At 42.9% G+C, this 19,187-nt stretch overlaps 1 protein-coding gene across 1 annotated transcript; it reads right to left on the bottom strand.

Moving 5' to 3' along the window:
- Window positions 1-4,254: 4,254 nt before the first annotated feature.
- LOC143517276 (cell adhesion molecule CEACAM5) lies at window positions 4,255-18,284 on the bottom strand. Its single transcript, XM_077009599.1, has 9 exons — window positions 18,041-18,284; window positions 17,383-17,715; window positions 16,067-16,345; window positions 14,158-14,424; window positions 11,693-11,971; window positions 11,033-11,287; window positions 10,680-10,800; window positions 6,896-6,939; window positions 4,255-5,997 (listed from the first exon to the last, which is right to left on the bottom strand). Exons 1-8 carry the CDS (start codon window positions 18,087-18,089, stop codon window positions 6,921-6,923), a joined length of 1,602 nt encoding a protein of 533 aa, XP_076865714.1. The 5' UTR covers window positions 18,090-18,284; the 3' UTR covers window positions 4,255-5,997; window positions 6,896-6,920.
- Between the last annotated feature and the right edge of the window lie 903 nt (window positions 18,285-19,187).

Here is a 19,187-nt window from a genome sequence, read left to right as displayed (position 1 = left end):
AACATCAGAGTATCACAAGAATGCAACATGTCCATACTGACTGATGAGAGACTTTGTCAGACATGCCAGAAAAGTACATCATAAAATACCAAACTCATTTCTGATAAGGATGATCTCATAGTGCCTGGTTCCTGGTTATTTCTGAGAACTTTGTATTCCTGTTCTATCGTCTGTGTTCCACTGTAGCCACACTTAAACTAAGATCCCCAAGGCAGAATCTGTATCATGTGTTCTCTGCTGCGAAACTGCTGCATTATCATTACCTAAAACAATCTTACATCAGTCTTACACAACTGATTACACTGCTGTAATAAGTTGTCTGCCAAGAAGCCTTTCTTTTATTCATTTCAGCTATGATCCACCAGGTCAACATTTAGTCAATAACATATCACAACCAAAGGGGCCTCTGCTAACACAATTTTTTAATTCTAACTTTTGGTTTATGCGTTAGAATATCCAATATAATAAATTACCTTGGGCAACATATATCAGTATGAAGGCAGACATGCCTGAGTTTAGATCTTCCTCCTCGGCTGGAGGATAGTGGTATTGAATGGCTAGCACATGATTCACAACAAATTTTCCAGTCATATTGGTCCAGCTTGATTTGATCTCACAAATCAAGGTTCCGCTACGGTATTGAATAGAACTACCCATGTACTCATGTTGTTTCATAGCCTTATTATACATGTAGCTCTAGACTCTTGTTATTTTTAAAGCAGGAAATCGTTGTCATGACTCAACTTCTGTGGTGGTCGTGTGGCTGCAAGGTCGCTGTCATGGTGTTGCCGGTTATGCAAACAGAATGAATGGCTAGCTGGTGGTATTGAATGGCTAGGTGATGCTATGTGACAATATTTCCAATAACCGGTTTCTCCTGCATTGAAAATTTAAAACAAAAATGCAACAAAATGGGCAGGAGTACTGATAAGAGTTCTGAGTTGAGAATCTGATTTGCAGTTATGTTTTTCTAGCTGCTCCATGCATAACCTTCACAACTTTGTAGGCTGATTGTCAACGAGATTAATACAAAAGTAAAGCATCATTGACTTTTTTCTATCATCATGTATTGTCTTAACAATGCATCGCTATCACATCTATTGACATGATACACCATTTGATCATACCGTCTTGACTATTGCTGAAATGGGTGTGTAAACTCTTGACGTGAAAATATCAGAGTTAGTGAACTGACTCAGTGTAAGGCAGTATCTAACAGGAAGACCTAGTCACTGTGTTAATAATCACAGTTATGAAGTCATACACACATATCCTATGAATCAGTGTCCCTTGTAATGAACTTTGAGTCAGGTTTTTTTTAAAACAAAGCTGTTTAGTTTTTCACAGGTATGGTGTAACACATTTTTTTTTCTTTCAAGCTGTCATTTTATTTGTCACACATAAATTTTTTTCTTCCGAGATAATATCTCAAAATGTGCACTAAGATATATATATATATATATATATATATATATATATATATGTATACATGTTAGATATAATGCACATGCTTCAATTTTTGTTTAAGGGAAACTTATGGTAAAGAAACAGTCTTGACTAAAATGAATAAATATGGCACTGGCCAAGAGTTTAGCAGGTATCACTACACTGGCTCGCGTTCCTGATTGCATGTTTAGTGTCCCTCATTCTGTGTCAAGACTGATTTGTCAATGAGAAATTGATGGGGATTAGGCCACCATTTGTCCTCCAGGTATTTTCTCTCCCCCTGAGCTCGTTGGTGCGTTCCCGAGAAGGCGGCAGGACAGGACTTGCTGCCAGAGGATAATTATGGAGGAATTTCAGTGGGACTTCATGCTCCCCAACACAGAGTTGGATCCTAGTAATGCAAGCCACAACGCTGCTAGAATTGTGTGTGTGTGTATGTGCGTGTGTACTGGGTCAACTGGCTAATTCTGATATTTTCACACATGAAGAGTTTTGAAAGACCAAAAGATGACATCACTTTACACGCCCATTCCAGCAATAGTGAAGACGGTATGATCAAATGGTGCTGCAAAACCTCCATTAGAGCCATGGTTTACATCTGTGGGAGGGGGAAATTAATAGCATTCCTCTTTAACCGTCAGCCAACAACAAAGCACCTTACTGAAGCTTTCACTCGATCGTGACCTCATCTGTGTTCTGTGACTCTGCGCACAAAGCCACAAACCATCTTCCATCTTCTTTCGCAAGTGTCCCTACCCTGAAAAGAGACCTGATGAGTCTTTGTTCTCTCCGACAGGCACAAGACTACTTCACCAAACACAAACACTGCTTAAAGACTACATTGATGAACTGTCCAAACAGACTGTCAGTGTGACCATGTTCCTGTAAAATAGGAAAAGTAGTACAGTACAGAAGCTTGGTACTGGCTGGTACACCAGTAAAGTACCAGACACTAGGGCTTGAAAGATCCTTACACTTGTTACCCAGTTTAAACACACTCAAACAGCTGCATATGAAGTAGAACAGGAGACTGCAGACACTACACTCTGAGCAGGAGAAATGCGACTGTGTGGAATCAGAAAAGAAAATGACACATCAGAGAAAACATCCGGACCTGCAGGAGCAAGTTGAGCTATGGAACTCTAAAACACACACGCACACACAGGCTGCTGAGTAATTATAGGTTAACGTAGTCACAAGACTGGATAAACAAGTTTCATCCACAGGCAAAGTAGTGCGAATGAAGGGCAAAAGGCAGACAGTGGAAACCAGCAAAACTGAAATACTTGCACACTAAAATAGAGGCGGAGAAAGACAGGGCGGGAGGGCTAGGACCTGAAAGTGTGCGTTTTGTTCCCTGGGTCTCATGAACCACAGCAAAGCAGACATACATGGTAATCGCACAAATAAACACAGGCAAGTAATGCACAGCCATTGGTGTGGACACAACGCAAATCATTTATACACATGCGTACACACAAATGTCCATGCTCTTGCTGTGAATGCAGTGTACAGACACAATCAGACTAATGATTACCAGGTCTTCAGCTTTAGAGGTAGCTAACCTGGTCCTTGTGTGTGTTTTAGCGTCATGCGTAGATTACAAATCACACACCGCAAATTACATAGCCACTGCCAGAAGGTAAAAGCTCTTCTTTGAATCCCAAACAGAGAGTAGACCTCAGAAGCTTTCCTTTCTCACATTGTACATTTATTGAATTGTTTACATTCAGTGTAGTACAGTAGAGGAGGACCTTTGGTTTCCACAACACTGCTAGTTCTGCACCATGGTGATGGAGCGAGGGTAGTGGTCTTACGGGGTAATCTGTAATGGAGACTGGTGTGGTTGCAGACTGAAGGTGGGAAAGTGAAGATATACCAACATGCTGTACTGGCTTAATGTATTTGCCATGAAATAGTCACCAACGCAATTTAAGGGGCAAGTCATCAACTGTTATCAGGAAGCTGTTAACAGCTTGTTTCTTGTACTGTGTTTGAGCCAATCCTTCAGGATTTTAGAACTCTTTAGGAACTCAGGAATTAGGAAACCTTCTTGCTGGCTTTTTGCTCTCAAGAGTAAAGAAAGACTTTGAATGCAAACTAATCCTATGGATCGTTGTTCACCCGGAGGCACACTAGACTAGGCAGAGGTTTGGGGTGTGGAAGGACCAGAGGGGTGTGTCCGATGTGTGGAAGGAAGAATAAAGCTGAGCACCACCTCCAACAAGTGCCTACACGGCACACCCCTCACCTCAACTCCCCCTCTACTCCCCCTCTACTCCAGCCAATGGTATCACATGGCGCGACAGAATTCAAAAAGCTAACCGCCGTCATTGGTTTATATATGAGATCATTCACAGACAAGGCGCTCCACAGTGGGGAGGAGGAAGGTGCTCAGATATTGAGCATACAACAAATTTTTAAGAAAAGCATTTAAACAAAAATAAATAAACATCACTATGAGTAATGGCAGTAGATGAATAGTTAATTTAGTAATATGCCTATTTTGGAAAGAACCTGAGAATATTTCCAGCTAAATATAAAAGTGAGGAAAGCAATGTATCCCCAAATCAGATGCTGCTGTCTTGTCATATGTATGTATAAAATGAACTAAATATTGCAAATCACCAATGTGTGTGTATGTTCCTTTTCTTTAAAAAATGACTACATTTTATAATATATGCTATACAAATATGAAAAAAAAACACTATTTCAGGTGAACAATTTGATTAAAGATCCCTTATCAAACTGTATAAACCCTAGAGGCACTTGAAAATGTGACACTCAAAATAAAACATTATGTATAAATAAAATGTATCATTAATTTATTCATCCTTTAATATACAGTATTTTCAATACCATTAAAAAAAGATTATTTTCCTGTTTTTGCAACTTTCAATTTTCAAACTAAAACGAAATTCAATTCAATTCAATTTCAATTCAAAACATTCAATTCTAAAATTCTATTTACCTTCTCTGACATGATCTGACAAGGAGGTCAAATGAAATATATAATTCCCAGAATAGGCCCAACAAAATGTGCTCCTGATGTGTAAAATCATGGTAAGATGCCAGTACTGCAACATGTGTCATGACGGAAGGACTCACATCACCTTGAATTATGCACTTTGTTTTGTAACAATATGTGAAAAATGTTTGTCAGAGCAGAGTATGTTTAGGAGTGTGTTTTGTGTGTGTGTGCGCTAGGACATGTATACTGAAAAACAACCCCCCCCCCCCCTCCCTAAAACAGAGACATACACAGACAAACACACAGACACACCCATACCCACACACAAACACACTACCGCTAATCATCAAAATGTCTTACCTCTACATTCATTTGAGGTTTCATAAAAGCACAACAGAAAACAGATCTTTGGACAGGAAAAACATACACATTTACTATTGTATCATAAACAAAAAATTAATTGCAATAACCGAAAATACTCAGTGGATTCAGTTTAAAATCTGACAGCTCAGGTGAAGTTCACACTGTAAACAAAACAAAACAAAAACACAAACAAACATACAAACAAACATTTAACATTGTCACTGTAGCACAACAGATCTTTGCAGCCAAAGCCCATGAGCTGACACAACAGCACCCCTGCAAAATTATGGAATGCCACAGCCCACAAAAATGTCTCGTCCGTTTCCCTTTATTTTCCCCTTTGGTACGTTCCAAACAGGTTGAGGCCTGCCCTTTGACATCACCAGCAGCCCGCCAAAAGAGCTTGTGAGTAGGATGGAAATATAGGGGGGGAAAGCTAAAATAAAAAGGCAAACAAGTCTTGAGTTTGGCTGGTTACTAACTCAAGGGTGTCAGTGAGACCTTCCTGGGAACTTCAAGGTAAATAAAGCCTTTGGACAACTTCAACAGTGGCAACTTCAGGCTGTCTTTGGCAACTCTTCATTGTCCACAGCTTTGGAATCCTTTGACACGGCAGTGCATACTTTGACTTTTCGGGAGTTGTGGGGCAAATTGCTGAAGCCGATTCTGAACGAGTGGTGATGTTTTAGAGTCAGCTCTGTGACGCTACACTGTGACACTCCGAGGCTTGTGGGGGTCTGAGGGTTGGATTGATGAAGAGGCACTGAGGGGGGTTGGGGTCAGGGTGAGCATGATGGAGTGACGAATGGGTTATCGAATTTCTTTAGGAATAAAACAAACAGTCCTCTTCAGCCTAAGGTCTAAGGTAAAGGACAAAGGGATCAAACCCCAGGTGTGTGTGTGGGGAGAGCGCGGGGGATGCTTTGGTAGTATCTGCTAACAACTCCTGACCGGCACTCACCTTTCCTCTCCATGTCTTCAGAGTGGGGTCGACTGTGGCCTCTTTCCTGATTCTTTTGAGAGGTGAATTAGGGCTATGGAACAGATATGCTTATTGGAATGAAATCTTAGGGAAGGTTGGAAAGGTGGAAAAGTGGGAATCTTGCATGAGAACGAGGGCCAGCCCTGAAGGTGTTCTCTGCTCCTGAGGACAGTTCTTCCGGCTGCCCAGGTGGAACATTTGTTGAGGTCGAAGAGTACGGCTGAAGAGGTGTAGTCTGAGAACAACAAAGAAAACCCTTCTATTAATAAATGGCAGCTTTTGTATAAATCAAAGAACATCTAAGAAAAAAAAGAAAACATCTAAAAATGTGGAGCACAACAATGACTATGTTCTGGCATAAAATGGCATTTTGTTCGGAACTATGGCAAGAAAATATGTTTTACCACACATTCCACATTACACCCCACTATAACACTCCATCTGGCAAATATGTAGTTGCTCATACATGTAGGATAAATGACAGTGATTTGCTGCCACAGTGTACCCTATCATTTGAGCCATTAGTGTCAGACTAAGTTTCATGACACCTCTGTCACACATTACACCTTTTCAGGACATTGCTATTGACATGCCAGAGTGACTAAGTAAAAAAAAAAAAAACAACCTGTCTAACTGAATATTTTCAAGGTCCACTTCTGAATGTTCCCTGTTCTTGAAGACTAAATTCTTTTCTTCAAGAGACAACAGAGCTAGTTTGTTTCTTAGCAGTAAGCACAACTCTGCCACGCCCTTCGCAAGTCTGAGAAAACCTCTTTAGCTTGCCACTGGTTAGAGCAGAGTACAATAACACCTTGCTTATTCATTCAGAGAAGTTGAGGCAAGTATACACATTAAGGCTATCAGCCAAGCTACCAGCTAACCCAGATGGTTGGGTGCCTACACCCTTGACTTAAGTCAGCAAATAGAGCATAATGGAATAGTCCTTTCAAGGGAAGCAGTGTAGAAGTCAGTAAACCATACATTACACTCAGCAAAATATCTTAGGAAGAAAAAATGTAAGCAAACAAGCTAGTTGTTCTCTTACAACAAAAGATAGTGTTACATGTTGCCATGGCCTAAGGCAGAAACACAAATAACTTGGTTTAGTTGTATGTCAACAAAGGAGGACTCACCGGATCACTTCCCCGACATTTCTCTCTAATATGGTGATGGAATACTGGGGGGAAAAACAACAAGCAGCAAATTAAACTTCATAATTTAAAGCAAACTTAAGCAGAAGAATCAGAAGTGTTTTGCTATTTTACAATGTGTTCTCTGGCCCTCTCACAGTGCGGCGGTACAGAAAGTACAGAAAGGTATAGTTTAAGATGTAACAGGCTTAATCCCTGAATGTGATTGTCAGACAGACACAACAGATAACTTTAGAAAACAGAGATAAGATAGATGGGAAACTGAATTAAAACAGAGATAAGATAGATGGGAAACTGAATTAAAACTTCACAGCTAAAAATGAGAGAGAAGGAAAGAGAAACGACAGAAAGATTGTAGACTTGTGTGGACATGACTAACATTCCAACTGTATTTTGACACCATTCCATCCCCCACACTCCTCACTTCAGATTCCCTCCTTTTTCTGCTGTCAATGGTAAAAAGAAGCAAAAACATTTTCCTGCTTTTTGCGCTGTAGTAATTGCCTCCCCTGCCACCCCACACCATGCAAGACCATACAGCAATTTGCCTGTATAGAAACCTCTTTCAAATCAACAAACTCCTTTTAAATTCTATTCAAGCATTCAATTTAGAGTCAAAATCCTTTGACCCTTAAAGGTGCTCCTGACTAACTCTGTCGGCCAATAGGAGCGCAGTCCTGAGGCTATAATGGCGTGGGATGTAAGAAAGAACCTGGCCATGGACAGAAGGTGGGCCAGGGCTCAAGGCATGAGAAAGCGCTTGGGAGCAAGAGCCAAGCGGGACGTTCAGGACGCATGGAAGCCATGCAAAGGGTGGGACCCGGCAGAGCAGAGGGATGAGGCCACAGAGCTGGAACACTGAACTGCGCAGTTAGTGGCGAAACCAACGGAATGCAGCGTGGCAGATGCTCCTTCAGGCACACAGTCCGCAGAGAGAGAGAGAGAGAGAGAGAGAGAGAGAGAGAGAGAGAGAGAGAGGGAGAGAGAGAGAGAAAGGGAGAGAGAGAGAGAGAGAGAGAGAGAGAGAGAGAGAGAGAGAGAGAGAGAGAGAGAGAGAGAGAGAGAGAGAGCCATCTCAGTGACCTAATTTCACCTACTTTTCCATTCAGTATATATCATATCCTCCAATATCTGTATTTCAATGTTAAAACATATCAAATATCCACAGATGGATGATCCAAACAAGATCGTTGCAATTCCATCAGTAGCATTTTTATTTGACTGCCGGTTCATAATTTCATGACACAGCATGGGCAAGCAAGTTACTGTGAGTATCCGGATAGTGATGATGAGTGTGTGTCTGTGTTGACAGTTCAAAGAGAAGTGCATGTTATGCTGGCTTGCTATCAAGTAAACAAATCTACAATATCTGTTCAACAGATCGGCCAGCGTGAATATTTTTGCATATTGGAAAGGTTGCATCGTTGTCCTTTCCCTTCATGCTTCAAGCCCACAAAACACTCACCAGCCCTTGATACTGTAATATCAGAATTAATATCTAGCAATATCTACTGCAGCATCATTAATGACATGGGTTTTAGCAACCAACAGGGTGTCTATACTTAAAAGACTTATTAACCGTTAATAAAACTCAAGTTTAATAACAAATAATTAATCTCCTACATTTCCAATAAATACCAAAGAGCAGCTGTTAATGATTGACCTGTAAGTACACTCTGGCTAAGGCAGGAGGTAAACTGTTGACTCCCAGACTGCACACAGGCTTCTTTCTCTTCCTCTATGGTACGACGCAATAGCTGCTGCACTCTGCCCTGAGTGTTCAGCACTGCTGCCTGGTTAGGCAGGTGGCACAGCTGGGCAGCGTTCTGGGATCAGGGGGCCACAGCTGGGCAGCGTTCTGGGATCAGGGGGCCACAGCTGAGCAGCGTTCTGGGATCAGGGGGCCACAGCTGAGCAGCGTTCTGGGATCAGGGGGCCACAGCTGGGCAGCGTTCTGGGATCAGGTGGCACAGCTGAGCAGCATTCTGGGATCAGGGGGCCACAGCTGAGCAGCGTTCTGGGATCAGGGGGCCACAGCTGAGTAGGGTTCTGGGATCAGGGGGCCACAGCTGAGTAGGGTTCTGGGATCAGGGGGCCACAGCTGGGCAGCGTTCTGGGATCAGGGGGCCACAGCTGAGTAGGGTTCTGGGATCAGGGGGCCACAGCTGAGTAGGGTTCTGGGATCAGGGGGCCACAGCTGAGTAGGGTTCTGGGATCAGGGGGCCACAGCTGAGTAGGGTTCTGGGATCAGGGGGCCACAGCTGAGTAGGGTTCTGGGATCAGGGGGCCACAGCTGAGTAGGGTTCTGGGATCAGGGGGCCACAGCTGAGTAGGGTTCTGGGATCAGGGGGCCACAGCTGAGTAGGGTTCTGGGCTGAGGGGGCCACAGCCTGAAGAGGTTACAGTGCTGGCAAAGCCAGCTTGCAGAGAGCTTACAGGCACACAACACCCAGAGCCCAACACTCCATCAATGTGCCTGCACATGGGTGGTTCAATTCAGTGAAAAGACATGGTAGGGGTGGGGGGAGGGGCAGGAGAAGGAGGAGGGAGAGACAGACCAAGGATCCATAAGCCTCTCCCACTCAAGAATCAAATTACGAAGGGTGAGGAAACAAGGTGAAAATTAGCCATGCGGGAAAGACAAGTAACGCCAGTCAGCCTCTTCCGTCTCAAGAGACGCCTGGAGAGGCGTCCAGGCACTCGCTCCTTACACTATTGTAACTACACACCTTTCATGATGGTTTCAATGTTGTTACTGAGAGTAATTTTCAAGGGTTGCTGAATTACATGCCTCATGGTTAATCATTTAAATGAGCTTGAAGTTTAAGTTTGTGAGAACACATATCATGTTGCTTGATTGGGAAGTAACCAATAGTATCACCTCACCACCAAAGAAAACAGAGCTACAGACTCTTTCATTCTTAGATTTGTGTGAAGTGCAGAAGTGTACAGGCTTCGATTCACATAACATCCATTGTAGTCTTAACCAGAGCTGGTACTGAAACCGTGCTTTGCTGGTGTCCAGCTGGCAATTGCAACAATGAAACTACAAGCTGACCAAACTACTTTGTACTCAGTTCCCTCATACTTCACTGATAAAACATTTGAGTAATTTATGATCTAGGACTTAAAAAAAATAACAACAACAAAACCATGACAAATTCATTTTACACCAAGGGAAGACAAGCCTACCTTAGAGAACAAATTTACCTCACAAAAAGGTCACCAATTCTAAAGTGCACCGAGGCTAGATAGTGGTGAGAAATTGCTGTCTTTTTCCCCACTGATATTGGGAAATATGGGCACAAATATGATTCTGCTTGTTACAACATGGCATCCCCAGGATGTACTGAACTGCATCGCATTCTCGTTTTATTTCATGCACATGGAAAATGCTTCCTGCAGGCTACTGGACCAGATAATCATCTGCACAGAGGACATAGCAGTGAAGTGTTTCCCATTCCCTGGGATCAGGACAGTTCATCCATAAACCCTTTGACCACAATGTATCTGTCAGTGCGTGAGAAGTGATTCGTGGCCGGAGGAGCGGAAGGATTGCGCATGTACATTCCAACAGGCTTGACTCCCTAATGACACGGTTAATGTGCTCTACGGTGGTGGGAAACGACAGGAATGACAGAGTGGAGGTATGGAGGAGAAAGAAGCCCTGTAAACCCACTCCCTCAGTGTGGGGGGAGGAGGAGAGGAGCTGGCAGCCGCTCTCCGAGCAGGAAGAGGGGCCTGGAAGGCGAGCGGGCAAACTCACTCTGCCACCTTCCGCTTCTTGTGGATGATGATGCCAACGATGACAGCCAATATGACGATAACAGTTATGACAATTGCAGCTATGGCGCCGTCTGACAGCTGGTCATGCAGTTCCCCCTTTCCTGCCAAGCGTGACAAAGATTTAGCACATTACTCTACACCCCACCTGCAGATATATGCAGAAATAAGCCATATATCCCACACATACATGGGCAAAAAACCAACCTGAAAAACTCACACATATTTATGTGCTTATACTATAACAGCCTATGTTTATACAGTATGTAAAGCAACACACAGCATTAGCGAGAGCGCTAATCTGTTGTACTGCATCAATCTGTTTATTAGCCTTACCTCTCACTAGAAGATTGTGAGTGGCAGACTGGTTGAGTCCAGTGACGGGGTTGTAAGCTTCGCAGGTGTAGTTGCCGCTGTTCCTGTAGTCAGGTTTGTCGATCATGTACTCATCCGTGTTTGTGTTCAGGAGCGTGCCGTTCAGCTTCCAGACGAAGATGGGCGTTGGCTCAGACGCAGCCAAGCACTTCATCACCAGTTTATCGACAACCTCTACCTGCTTCTCCCCTTTGATATGCACGTTCTCTGGCCCATCTGACATCACACGTGAGAGCAGAATTTGCGTTAACAGATACAACTGATGGGTTTCAAGAGAGGCCTGATGTGAACAAACATGCGTCATGGCAAGAGAAAGAGAGCCAGAACTAAACAGAAAAAAACAATCCAATATTCATATTCACAGAGCTACATCACAAACGTGCTGGAGCACAAATAATTAATTCTGGACAAAGGGCACTTGCACCAGTATCTTGGAAACCTAAGATGTGTTTCATAAAGCAGCATTTCTCAGTAAATTAATATTTTGCACTCAAAGTGAGGGCAGCTAAGTAGGAAGGTCTGTTGTCCACCCTTTTACTGTATACCGTTCTGGTTCTGAATCTGGCTAAATCAGCGTTCTTAAATCCCCCTCTTCTCCAACTCAGAACAAACAACACTCACAGTTGATGACCATCACGAAGTTGCTGATGTCTGTGTTCACTTTATTTGTGAGCTGGCAGCGGTATTCGCCCGCGTCCTCCTTCAGCACGGTGAGGAAGCTGAGCATGCTCTTGTCGCCATTGAGGAGCACGTGGCTGTTGGTCTCCAGGGGCCTGCCGTCCTTCAGCCACACCACACCGTCCGCCTTTCCGGCCTGTGCCCTGCACGTCAGGTTGGCTGTGCTGTTGCCAGCGATGAGCTTGGAAACTGGTCCGGTGATGTTCGTCCCAGAGATGGCCTCTATACGCGTCCAGAGGAAACCAGAGGGAAACCATGCCATCAGGCAGGTCTGGGACAGTATTGAACTGAACTCAAGTACAAATTAAATATGAGATCGATTGCTCAAATAAAAGAAAATGACTGGGACATTAATAGAACTGGTAGAGAGAGAATGTAACACTCAAGCTTTTATCTGTAATCTTTGTGCTATGCCGATCAGTGTGCCAGATTACGCCTGACCAAGTATGTAAGCGAGCAGGTGAGTTGACACAGTGCCCAAATGACATGCCATCATCAAGAGCCATGGAGAACATGGCGGTTCCCTGCAGGACAATGACCTGGTTTCACCACGCGTGCTTCCAACCCTTCCTCATCAACACGGCGCGGAGCGCTCTGGCAGGGTTTAGTCATCAACTAGTGTGTTTGTGCGGGTTCCTCCCCTCCCGCTTATAGTGGGATGAATCAGGGTGGACGGAGCAGCACCTATTGTGCAACATTCCCCGAATGCCTATGCAGGTGGTGCTACTCCTCAACTCCACCTGCTATATTGTACTACCAGTAACATTTCATGACAGCAAATGTATAGGAATTTGTGTTGAAACTCTGAAGGCGTCACATAGGGACTGTGGGAGGGTGTTCACAGTCACGACATGCCTTCAGCTTCATTGACAGTAAAGACGTTGAAACTTTCCTTGAATGCAATATTTCCTACAAATTCTTCATGACATCAGCTTGGTTGCTTTTCTGTCAAGACTGCCCCCGTTGCTTTTAAAACATTTTCTTACATCATCTTTCAGTGTCTGGGTGTATGTGTCTGTGTATATGTTTGTGTGGTGCTCTCCCTTAAGGCATAGGTCGTTTCACACTAAAATACCTCCGGGGAGACACACTACCATATAAAGCTTGAAATTTGCAAAGAGTAAACAGTCAAGTTGAGACGTTGACATAGCAACCAGTCTACAGACTAGAGGAACAGGTTTCTGTCATGTACTTGTAAGGTATTAAACAAACTTTCAACATTAAAATCTTGTATCGCACAGTCTCATTGTAATTATTTATGAAACTCTGTTTCGAACCGACTCATAAAGAAAGTTAGTGGTCAGATCATTTTAGACTTTCTCTTCCCACACCCGACATCCTACTGAAACCAAACACCTTACCACCAACATCATAGTCCACTTAAGCAAACAACTCTCCATACTCTGTAGTGACTGACACTATGATATAGCTCCTCGGAACTACTCACACATTGCTCAATCTTGTCCTTCCCCACACACCTCCATGACTGCTCCTGGCCAAACCCATTCCATTCAGCAAGTACAGTGCTTTCACCAAGTCCACTACCCCTGACTCAAAGACTCTACTCCACGTACCATGTCCAGGGTGGGTTTGGACAGAAGCAAGACTTGAGCTCACTCATTCCCCCCTCAAACACTGCCATAAAAACTGAAGTGCAGAACAAATATTTAATTCTGAGCAAATCTATGTTGAGGGAGCACTGGTTTCTCTTATGTGACAGGAAAGTGAAAGGAGGCTTAAAAAAAATTTTCAATAACCTTAGCAACATTGAAAGCCTGCGCCGGTTGTCAAATGAATTGCAGCACTATGACAGGGTGAGACACACGCCCCCCTAGCTCCCTGCTCTACTCGCTCTACCAGGTGAGCTACATGAGACAAAAATCAAAACTATAACAGGGTAGATAGGTGATAGTTTTATAGTTTTATCTTATCAAGACATTGATTGCCAACTTCCCAATTTGCATTTTTAAACTGTCTGGTAAAATTCAAATATATTAAATTTCTTACTACCAACCAACTATAACTTCATCAACAGGTAAACAAGTCAACACAGACACAGTAGGAAAGACAGCATAAGGTTTTTTGTATAACATATTCAATAGCATCAACCTTAACCACAGGAGCTATGCTTTAATAGATAAAAGACTGTACATCCTTTATCAGAGTATAAGATTTTTGGTGTAGCCGGAAATTATAAGCAATGAGTTTTGCACAGGACTCCTAGTCTGTACTCTTAGAAAACATACACTCAGGGCTATTTCTGGGCATCCACAATTACCTATACAACACAACAACTGATTGTTAGTTTTGGCCAAATCGCTAATTGTTTTAATTAGTTCAAAAGAAGTTAACAGGAAAATTGGCCACACAGTAATCAAACAAACAACCTGAGGACAGACAAAACTTACCTAGGACGGTGACTGTGGAGACCTGGGATGCCGTGTAGCGCATGGTCTTGCTGTTGAAGGCCACGCAGGTGTAGTTGCCACCCTGGTCCTCCGTGAGGCTGGACAGGACGACTGTGCTACCCTTCGCGGGCAGCTGAAGTCCATTCAGATACCAAAAGAGATCGGCAGCAGGGCTAGACTGAGCCGAGCACGAGAGGGTCAGGTTGGAACCTTTCTTCAGGATTGCGTCTGCTGGTACTCTCGTCATAGCAACGCTCTCTGGGCCATCTGGTCAATTGGAGCATTAAAGGTGGCGGGATTACACTTTCAAATTTATCATTTTACATTTACATTACATTTTAAATTTCAAAAGGGGACCACTCAGTGTGGCCCTCTCCACAGACTTAAATCTGTGGATTGGGCAGAATCTACTGTTGAGGCAGGATGTCCTCCCTGGTGACTCCTCTAATGCCACGTGTGATGTTGGTAAATTTCAGAAGTGTAAGACTTCACTGGTTGACAGCTGAAACACATATTTACCTTTGACAGTATGAATCAAGCTTGGCTAATTTACTGTACCTGGACTATACCTTCAGGTCCATGCATGCCACGCCCAAACCACAAAACCTACAAAGTACTATTCACAGCATTGCTAAAGTAGAGATTTATAAAGGCCTGTGTATACTCTGGTACTGTTAACTCAAAAGTATCGGTCTTAAGAATTCAGATTTAAAAAATCATATATCAAATGTATGTAAATCTTTAATGCAATGTCCTTTAGAAAAGATCATAGGACTGTTTCTATCTAGTCCTAAGAACTACAAGAGCAGCAACTGTTATACCAACGTAGCACCTCTGACAAGAATTGTGGTAGCTTAGTTTATACAACACACACCACTGCACAGGTGGGTGGTGCACCCAATAAACTCTGCGCAGTGACTCAGGTTTAAACTACAGCTGTGCAGACTGCAGTCAAATTTACACTGGCACATTATTTTTTATTCAGTTACAAGCACACACACTTCTGCTAGATGCACCCAACCAGATGAACTGCACAACATTGGCCAGCATGGTCTTATCTGAGAATATTTCCACTCAGCTGCACTGAAACCTGTCTGTAGAAGTCATGGTCTTGGTTCCAATCCCATGGTGTTTACCATGGTGTAGGTCACACCACCTGTAAGAGCTGAGACCACAGCTGGCCAATTTGCACATACGCAAATGAAAATCTTATTACTATTCATGTCAACAGTATTGAGGCTATGGGTTTAGTGGTATATAAAAAAGAAGAGCGACATTGTCTAAAGGCCGCACTCAAACGTGCCTGTCTCAAAACAACGAGTGAAATGTTGCCTTTTGCACAAAGCTAAATGGAAAATGAAGGTAACATTGGCCTAAATTCAGTTTAGGCTGCATACCATAGGTAGTAGTTTCATGACACTGATAAGGGTTCATTTCAAAATGAAAAGGCTCCTTCTGAGGAAAGATTATTGTCAGAATGTGGGCAAGATGGCTGCTGATAATAAAGTCAAGTCAAATTTATTTATATAGCGCTTCCTACAACACACGTTGTCACAAAGCAGCTTTACAGTTGTATGGGTCCAGATCCCACGTGTAGGAGAGCAATAAACCAAATAGGTCTGTGTATGTGCATAATGGTATAATGTCATTATGGTGCTCATGTATAATGCAAATGCCATCAAGAGCTACCAAAGTGCACTTACTTTATTGTTTATATCTCACCTCAACTAGGCTTGCAGTTTTTGTGGGTTCTGAAAGTAGCATAATATAAACAATTACTAAATGAAAAGCTTTCTGTAAACCACCGAGCCTACCCTCCAGCTAGTGCTGCCGGTTAGTGTGCACGCACGATGATTCGGCATGCGGGTGTGTCCATTTGTGCAACCTGTGCCTATCTCCAGATACTCACAGTTGACGGTGAGGTTGAAGGCAGGGCTTGTGGCTGACTGAAGCTTGTTCTTGGCGGTGCAGTATATGGGTCCGCTCAATTCGCCTCGGACGATACTTTTGATGATCAGCTGGCTCCCGTTAATCGTGATGTGCTGCCCGTCCACCACCATGGGGGCAGAACCATTCAGCCACGTGTAGGAGAGCAAGGAGCCCTTGGACATGCAGTTTAGGACCACGGTGCTGTTGACCTCCACAGCTTCTGGAAGGTTGGGGACGATCTTCACGTCTGTTACAGCATCTGTAGGAGAAGCAGCAGGTTACATTGCAGGGGAGGAGTGAGTGGTACAAAGGAATAGAGGAACAGAGGAATAGAGGCGCAGAACACAAACCTGTCTGCCAGAGTGTTTATTCTGGGCTGGCAAGATGCAAATTCACTCTAGCAAAAAAAGTAGGTGCCAAAAAGCTGCACAGCTTCCTCTCAGGTTGCCATGTTTCTAGTCAGGAATTTACATCACACACACATCACATTCTGTCTTAAGTGCAGGTGTCCTTTTAGGACCTGCCCTATAGCTGTTGCCTTACGTAAATACACTGACCCTGACCTACATAGATTTGGAAACATTTTTCCACACTTCAAGAGACAAATAAATATGAGATGTGTGTGGAGAGAGAGAGAGAGAGAGCGAGAGAGAGAGAGAGAGAGAGAGAGAGAGAGAGAGAGAGCGAGAGAGAGAGAGAACCTGAACCAAAAAATTATCTCAGAATTCACTACAGTATTTACAGGTGCAATACCATACAGGGTTAAAAAAGGCATTTTGGTCTAAACCTGACTTTGTTATCAACTCCAGTCACTTTACACAGTGATTGATCAGGTAAAGCCATCATGAGTTGTGCCTCCCCTTTTCCTCTCCCCCGTAAAACAGCCACGCCCTAAAATTTTCTACTCAGTTTTGCTTTATGGTGCTAATCAGCATTTTTGTCAGATATTTGTCTTATTATTCTATAACTGAAGTCGCAAGTTTCCAAAACTGCCTACAGAGTAAAAAGTGGTAGCTTAGTGCACAGGACTCTCTAGGCGTTCAGGGAAAACTGGTGACAGTTACCTACACAAGCAACAGTGTGATGTGCTAGTCAGTGCCACACACTTACAATACTTAAGAGAACCTTGACCGTTTCATCAAACGCTTAACCGACGCTTATTTCAGGACGGCAAGGCGAAGGGATGCAAATATAGTAAAATACGTTTACATAGTTTATAATCACAATAATGAATCTATATAATATAATTATATAATCAACAGTGTTGTTTCTATGAAATCAGTTTGGTTTACATACCTAGCACCTCGAGTATAGTCTCGCCCGTATATGTGACCATATCAGAGGTTATTATGTTAAGGGAATATGTTCCAGCGTCCTGCGACGTCAGGGGTCCCAGCTGAAGCGCAAAGGTTGTCTTGTTGCAAACAATGCGGCCGACGTAACCGTTGCCTACTTTTTCTTTGTCATTTAGTCTCGTGTACACAGGCTGAGGCTGGGTTTGAGATTTGAAAGTCCACGATACCGACTCTACGTCTGATGTCAATGCAGGAAGCAATGTCAAGAATGTGACATTTCTGCCGATTATGCCACTGGTTGTCGGTTGGAGAAGTAGTTCTTGTGAGTAGCATCCTGCCGAAGGAAGACGCAAGAATCAGGTGCACAAATCATAGTATTCATTATTTGGTCGTAGTCTAAGGAAATCATTTTACTTAAAAGACAAACAGTTGATTTTGATGAATTTGCCAAACCAAAATTCAACGCATTTACACGACATATGCATTAATCCCAGTTTAATTGTTTTACTAAAACTTTCAAACAAAAACGTTCAATAACTGCTACATTTAATAATTACATATCAGTTAAGTTGAACAAATGCTACAGCTTCTTAAAAATTTAAACATTTAAATTTACTTACTAGTTACATTTACTTTTGGAATTATGAATAGGTACTTACCACACGTTGTTAGAGTGAGCAAAAGCAAGGTACATTTGTAAAAATCCATCCCGATCCGTATGTCCGTCTCGAGCCACAGACGAGAATGTAACCTACGTTCGTTCGCTCAGACAATTTGGATGAGCGTTGGAAGACACACCCAGACTCACACCAAGTCGAACCCGCCTGTTCTCGCCACCTGGGAGTGCTCCGTGTGAAACGAAAGAATCATTCATGCACCTGTGACAAGAGCGTGGAGTACGCCACCACCAGTGGTAGAGAGGTACGCCACCACCAACTTGTAGAAAGCCTATACGGCACAAGAGGTAGAGCCACGGACGACGCTGAAATTGGTTACTTATTCGCAGCTTTCGATTCGTTTGGTTACTTATTCGCAGCTCCTTATTCGGCGGCTGAAGTTGGTTCCTTATTCAAAAAGGTTGTGTTTGTAGATTAAACAAACGAGCATAGCAGCATACACGAAGGAGGTTATTGTTTCCCATACTGGTTTTGTGAATGTAGAAAAAAACATTAAAATATAACGAAAGCATTCCTTTTGTAAAATGGTTTATATTTCAAGTCGTTCCAATTGTATGCAATTTGTACATGATTGAATTCGTCAGCATTTCTAACGTAAGGAAACATATTCTTAGATTTGAAAACTAAAAACACAGAAATGCTGTTCTAGAACACAAATGAATCGGAAGAAGAAATACCAGCACACAACATGGCACATTGAACAGTGGGCATATAGGTGAACGAATTTAAAGGGGCAGATTCAGAGGCTTATTGAAGGCCTTATTGATAGTGGGCCAGAGAAATAACAAATGCATCATGAAGAACATGTCGCTGTGTTTTTAGTTTTCAAATCTAAGAATATGTTTCCTTACGTTAGAAATGCTGACGAATTCAATGATCATGTATCATGAATGTGTACAGTCTGAATGAACACCTTCATGGAAGGAAGGTTTGACAGTGCAGGATGTGCAAATATATTAATGCGCGCATATTAATAGGCCTAAAACGAAATATTTGTCCCAATTTCAGGCGGCTGTTGAAAAACAAGAATGCTTAAAGCTATGGCACCATCTACTGGACAAACATGTTAATTTGACTTTTTAACTGAAAGGCCCTGGAATATATGGTTTTATTAATTTATTTAAGAAGA

This window comes from Brachyhypopomus gauderio, chromosome 6, assembly GCF_052324685.1.
Source record: "Brachyhypopomus gauderio isolate BG-103 chromosome 6, BGAUD_0.2, whole genome shotgun sequence".
NCBI lineage: Eukaryota > Metazoa > Chordata > Actinopteri > Gymnotiformes > Hypopomidae > Brachyhypopomus > Brachyhypopomus gauderio.
Note: the sequence above shows the minus strand (reverse complement) of the source record. Positions and strands in the feature narration are given on the sequence as shown.

Coding starts and splice junctions, on each gene's coding strand:
- LOC143517276 (XM_077009599.1), bottom strand. CDS start 18,089: ATGGATTTTTACAAATGTACCTTGCTTTTGCTCACTCTAACAACGTGT. Junction 17,716..18,040: donor GCTCACTCTAACAACGTGTG/GTAAGTACCTAT, acceptor TTCCTTCGGCAG/GATGCTACTCACAAGAACTA. Junction 11,288..11,692: donor CTTCGTGATGGTCATCAACT/GTGAGTGTTGTT, acceptor GTGTGATGTCAG/ATGGGCCAGAGAACGTGCAT.